Source organism: Nematolebias whitei, chromosome 3 (assembly GCF_014905685.2).
Source record: "Nematolebias whitei isolate Nwh7 chromosome 3, NemWhi1, whole genome shotgun sequence".
Lineage (NCBI taxonomy): Eukaryota > Metazoa > Chordata > Actinopteri > Cyprinodontiformes > Rivulidae > Nematolebias > Nematolebias whitei.
Window position 1 is genome coordinate 2,403,427 of NC_056500.1, and position 5,095 is coordinate 2,408,521.

At 48.9% G+C, this 5,095-nt stretch overlaps 1 protein-coding gene across 1 annotated transcript in view; it reads left to right on the plus strand.

Annotated features, from left to right (window-relative positions):
* Positions 1-5,095, plus strand: part of patj (PATJ crumbs cell polarity complex component) — an 81,234-nt gene that overhangs the window by 20,307 nt on the left and 55,832 nt on the right. Inside the window, exons 12-18 of the mRNA XM_037697770.1 lie at positions 144-200; positions 285-419; positions 595-756; positions 845-892; positions 986-1,192; positions 4,334-4,543; positions 4,719-4,775. Of these exons, the coding sequence (XP_037553698.1) occupies positions 144-200; positions 285-419; positions 595-756; positions 845-892; positions 986-1,192; positions 4,334-4,543; positions 4,719-4,775 (876 nt within the window). The remainder of the gene's footprint in view (positions 1-143; positions 201-284; positions 420-594; positions 757-844; positions 893-985; positions 1,193-4,333; positions 4,544-4,718; positions 4,776-5,095) is intronic.

A 5,095-nucleotide genomic window follows, 5' to 3' on the forward strand; every position in this document is an offset into this window, starting at 1 on the left:
CTGATGTGTCTGTTTGGGTTCTGTTGGACCTGATGTGTCTGTCTGGGCTCTGTTGGACCTGATGTGTCTGTCTGGGCTCTGTTGGACCTGATGTGTCTGTCTGGGTTCTGTTGGACCTGATGTGTCTGTCTGGGTTCTGTCAGGTTCTGCAGCTGGATCCAGTCATCGAGGATGATGAGGAACTGCAGAAGTCTTCCAAGGTTTGGACCGACGGACGGAAGTGGACCTTCAAACCTGCTTCAGTTTCTGATTCTGATCCTGATTCTGGTTTTGTGTGAACCCAGCTGCTGCCGATCCACATCCTGCGTCTCGGGGTGGAGTTGGACTCCTTTGATGGACACCACTACGTCTCCTCAGTGGCCCCCGGGGGCCCCGTGGACAAACATGGAGTTCTGAGGCCCGAAGACGAGCTGCTGGAGGTAAACACATCTGGGCTCTCTGTCCGTCCTAAAGCGGTACCGGGCCTGTCACAAACCCTGACCAGAACCAGGGAAATAAGACGCTAGTTCGGATCACTCGACTGGTTCTGGGTCAGCTCTAGTCTGGTTCTGGATCAGTTCCCGGGTACAGACCCATAATTTGTTTGGTCTGAAGGTGAATGGGGTCCAGCTCTACGGGAAGACCCGGCGTGAAGCCGTCTCGTTTCTCAAAGAGGTTCCTCCGCCGTTCACTCTGGTCTGCTGCCGACTGCTGACCTCTGAGTTGGAACCAGAACCAGGACCAGGACTAGGACCGCCCCAAAGCAGTATAGACGAGGTGAGACCAGTTTGTTTTGGTTCTGATCACTCAGAAAGGGCAGATTAGAACCATCAGGATCCTGATTAGAACCTTATCTTTGTGCTAGATGGAACTGAAGCTGTCCTCGGTTCTCCTGAGAGACGACAGCAGACGGGTCGGTACCAGATGGACCTTCATCACAGTGAACTTGTTTTATTTTATCATTTGAAAAGAACTGATGAGGTTTTATTGAATGTTTCTGCACCAGGAGGAGGAAAAGTCTATGAAGGAGGAGGTTCTAGACAAAGAGGAGGTTCTGAAGGAGGAGTACGAGGAGTCGGTCTACAGCCAGGAGGAAGAGGAGGAAGAGGGGGAGGATGAAGGGGAGCTGGCTCTGTGGTCTCCTGATGTTCAGGTGGTGCAGCTGCAGAAGGAGAGAGACAAAGGCCTCGGGTTCAGCATCCTGGACTACCAGGTACCAGAACCTCTGCAGGTTATCCACAAAAATAACAATCTATAGTATAACGCATAGTACACATCATAGTACATCTTGTAGTACAACTAATAGTATACCTCACAATGCACCCAATAGTTTATACCATAGTACGCCCTCATAGTACACCAATAGTACACCCCATACACATCCCGAAGTACACTCTTTAGTACACAAGATAAAACAACCCATAGTACACAACCCATTGTACACATAACCGTACATCTTGTAGTCCAATAGTACACTCTGTCTGTCTGCCTGTCTGTCTGACTGTCTGTCTGTCTGACTGTCTGACTGCCTGTCTGCCTGCCTGCCTGTCTGCCTGCCTGTCTGCCTGCCTGCCTGCCTGCCTGCCTGTCTGTCTGTCTGTCTGTCTTGTCTGCCTGTCTGTCTGTTAGAACATGTGAATTACATGGTAAGAACACGTAAGTCGTTCTCCTCCTGCAGCTCGGCACCGTTGTCGTCTCTCGGGCTGGAAATGAGTTTCTCAGTTCAACTGAACCAAAGGTCAAAGGTCGGCCTTTACGGCTCGCCTCGTCTGCGGCCGAACTCCAACGGAGAACGTTCCTCACATTTGGCTCCTCATCTGAGGAACGTTCAAGATTCTGATGGAACTAAAACGCTCCTCGAATGAAAGAAGTCCAGTTCTGTCGTTAAAAAACATTTATCATCAAGTTATTATCTGTCATCTCCTTTCCTGGTTCGGACAAGTCCAGCACCAACACCTGGTTCTGGTCTGGATGAGGACCAGTGTTCTCTGACAGCGGAGACGAACTTCACTGAAAGCTGTAAAAACGCCCCAGAAGACATGACGGTGACATCGTCTTTAATCAGACCCTCGGTGTTCAGGAAGAAGAGTCGGCAGGAAACAGGAAGAGGCTTGAATTTGGAGTTTCAAAATAAAGCTCAGAGACACCTGTCAAAATAAGAGTTGGCCTTCGATAAGTCGCAGTAAATTTCTGTTGGGCTTCAGAGAAGAACGGTGAAACCTTTAGGTTTTCTGCAGAAAGTTTTGTTCTGAGCGGACCTGCAGCAAAACGGACCCCTCACAGAGTTCTGCAGAACACCTGGTCCGAACGGCTGAAGGACAAACCCGCCTGCAGCTGCCAGAGTTCAGACCTGGTCCTGCCTGAAGTTTCTGAGAAAACCTGGAAAGTTGCGAGTGAAACTTGTGAGGCTGAAAAGTTCTGCTCCCGGAGTTCTTCTGGAACTCGAGTCGGACCTTTACTTCAACCTCCTCGCTCCAAACCTGAGACAAACCAGCTGCAGACGAGATTTTCCTTCCATGGGCCAAGAACTGCAGTCTGTGTGCTCTTCTCTGTTTGCCGGGCTCCGGGGCTCCGGGGCTCCGAGGCTCCGGCCCCCCCACCCTCAGAGGTCTTTGTTGCTCTGCAGGATCTTGTGGGAGTGGAGGACCCGAGTTCTGACTCCTCACCATCTGCAGCCACGCAGCTCCATCTAAAAATACGGCGCAGCTTTGTTCTGGCAGCTGAAACTTGGCACGGCCGCTGGTTCTGCTGCGCAGGCGAAGCTCCGGGGAATTCATCCGCTCGCACCACGAGAGGCTTTTAGCGCCGCTGAACGGGTCTCTGAGGGGCTCAGATTCTGGCGGGTCGAGTCCTCGTGGGTTCTGCGGTGAAGGCTGAGCATCGGGCCGATTATTTCCCGTCAGGAGGAGTTCTTCTGCTGAAATCACTCAACCTGAAAAAAGCTTTTATTCCCATCCAGAACCAGGCGAGTCCAGATGGATCTGTGCCGTAAACTGGGATTCATCAGAACCAAACCAGTTCTTTCAATCAGACGAGTCCAATGAAATAAATCCTGTTGGTTTGATTAAACATCCTGATCAATTCAAACGACGGACGTGTCCCGTGTTCTTCAAAGATCATTTTCTTCCAGTAAATTTACCTCCGGGTTTCAGAGAACTGACGGTTTAAACCTTGTTTTTTTTTTAAATGACGTTAAATTTCTTGACCAATAAAATAAATACAGTTATAGAAAAACACAAAAGTGAGTTTCGTCTTCTAAAGATTCTGCTGAAGTTGTGGTTTCAGTTTGAGTTCACGCTGTGGAACCTTCATGAGTTACTGAAGGTCACGGAAAAACATGAAGGTTGAAATCCTGCAGGTTAATTTTAATCATGAGAGCCTGAAACTGTCCCCTGGAGGACATGTAGGGACATGAGGAGACATGTAGGGACAGATGGGACATGACGACACATGTAAGGACAGATGGGACATGTAGGGACATGACGAACTGTGTAGGGACATGACGACACATGTAAGGACATGACGAGACATTTAGGGACATGACGAGATGTGTAGAGACATGACAACACATGTAAGGACAGATGGGACATGTAGGGACATGAGACATTTAGGGACATGAGACATTTAGGGACATGACAAGATGTGTAGGGACATGACGACACATGTAAGGACATGACGAGACATTTAGGGACATGACGAGCCGTGTAGGGACATGACGACACATGTAAGGACATGATGAGACATTTAGGGACATGAGACATTTAGGGACATGAGACATTTAGGGACATGACGAGATGTGTAGAGACATGACGTCACATGCAAGGACAGATGGAACATGTAGGGACATGAAGAGACATGTAGGAATATGGTGAGACATTTGGGGACACAAGACGTGTATGGACACTTTGGTTCAGCGCTGGCCTAAATGTGGACATTTCAATTTAGTTTACTGATTTTCTTTGGATGTAAACAACAACAACAACATCATGTGAATGTTTGTTTTGAGAGGTGAAAACATGAAATGACGAAAGCATTAATTTAAAACAAACACAGAGAACTGTTGTTGTTGTTGTTTACTCGTGTTTTTCTGCTCAGAAGACAAACAGGAAGTCTGTTCAGACCTCAGCAGGTCACCTGGACTGGTTGTTTATCTGGTCTCTGTCGCCCCCTGTCTGCCTCGGTCACAGATTCAGAACTGAATCAGGTTCTGTCAGAAGAGAACCACAGTTACCTGATTCCAGTTCTTCTTCTGACCCGGTGTGGACTGTCTAACCTGTTGGTTCTGCCAGCCTGAAGATCTGACCTGAACAGTAAATTGGACCACTCATTGACCTTCTCACTTCTGATCATTCAGGACCCGTTAGATCCTGGTCGCTGTGTGATGGTGATCCGTTCTCTGGTTCCTGGTGGTTCTGCGAAGCGTCATGGAGGTTTACTTCCTGGAGATCAGCTCGTGTCGGTCAACAGTACGCAGTTGGACCTGCTCACCCTGGCCGAGGCCGTGGACGTCCTGAAGTCCGCCCCACCTGGAGCCGTCCATCTGGGCATCAGGAAACCTCTGGTGGTAGGTAGAAGGGATCCTCTCCAACCTCTGTGTTTGTAGGTTCTAGAAGATCCAGTGTAGGGTTTGGACCTGCCCCTCTAAGGCCAGAAGCTGATGTTAGGCCTTGTGGTTGCTAATCAAACTGAGAGCTGAGAATTTCCAGGTCCTGGTCTTGATTTTTGTCCTGTTTTTGTAGGTTGAAGCTCCAGAGACGAACAATCAGGAGTCTGTCAGCAACAAATCTGCTCCAAAGGTAACGGTCTCTGTTAGATCCTCGGTCTGAAGGTCTATGGGTCTGACTGAGAGTCTGAGGTCGGGCTTGGAGTTTGAAACTCTGACTGATGATCCGAGTGTCTGACTTATGATTTGAGGGTCTACCTGATGATCTGAAGCACTGACTGAGGGTCTATTTGATGGTCTGAGGGTCTACTTCATGGTCTGAGGGTCTATGATGGTCTGAGGGTCTATTTGATGGTCTGAGGGTCTACTTCATGGTCTGAGGGTCTATGATGGTCTGAGGGTCTATTTGATGGTCTGAGGGTCTATGATGGTCTGAGGGTCTATTTGATGGTC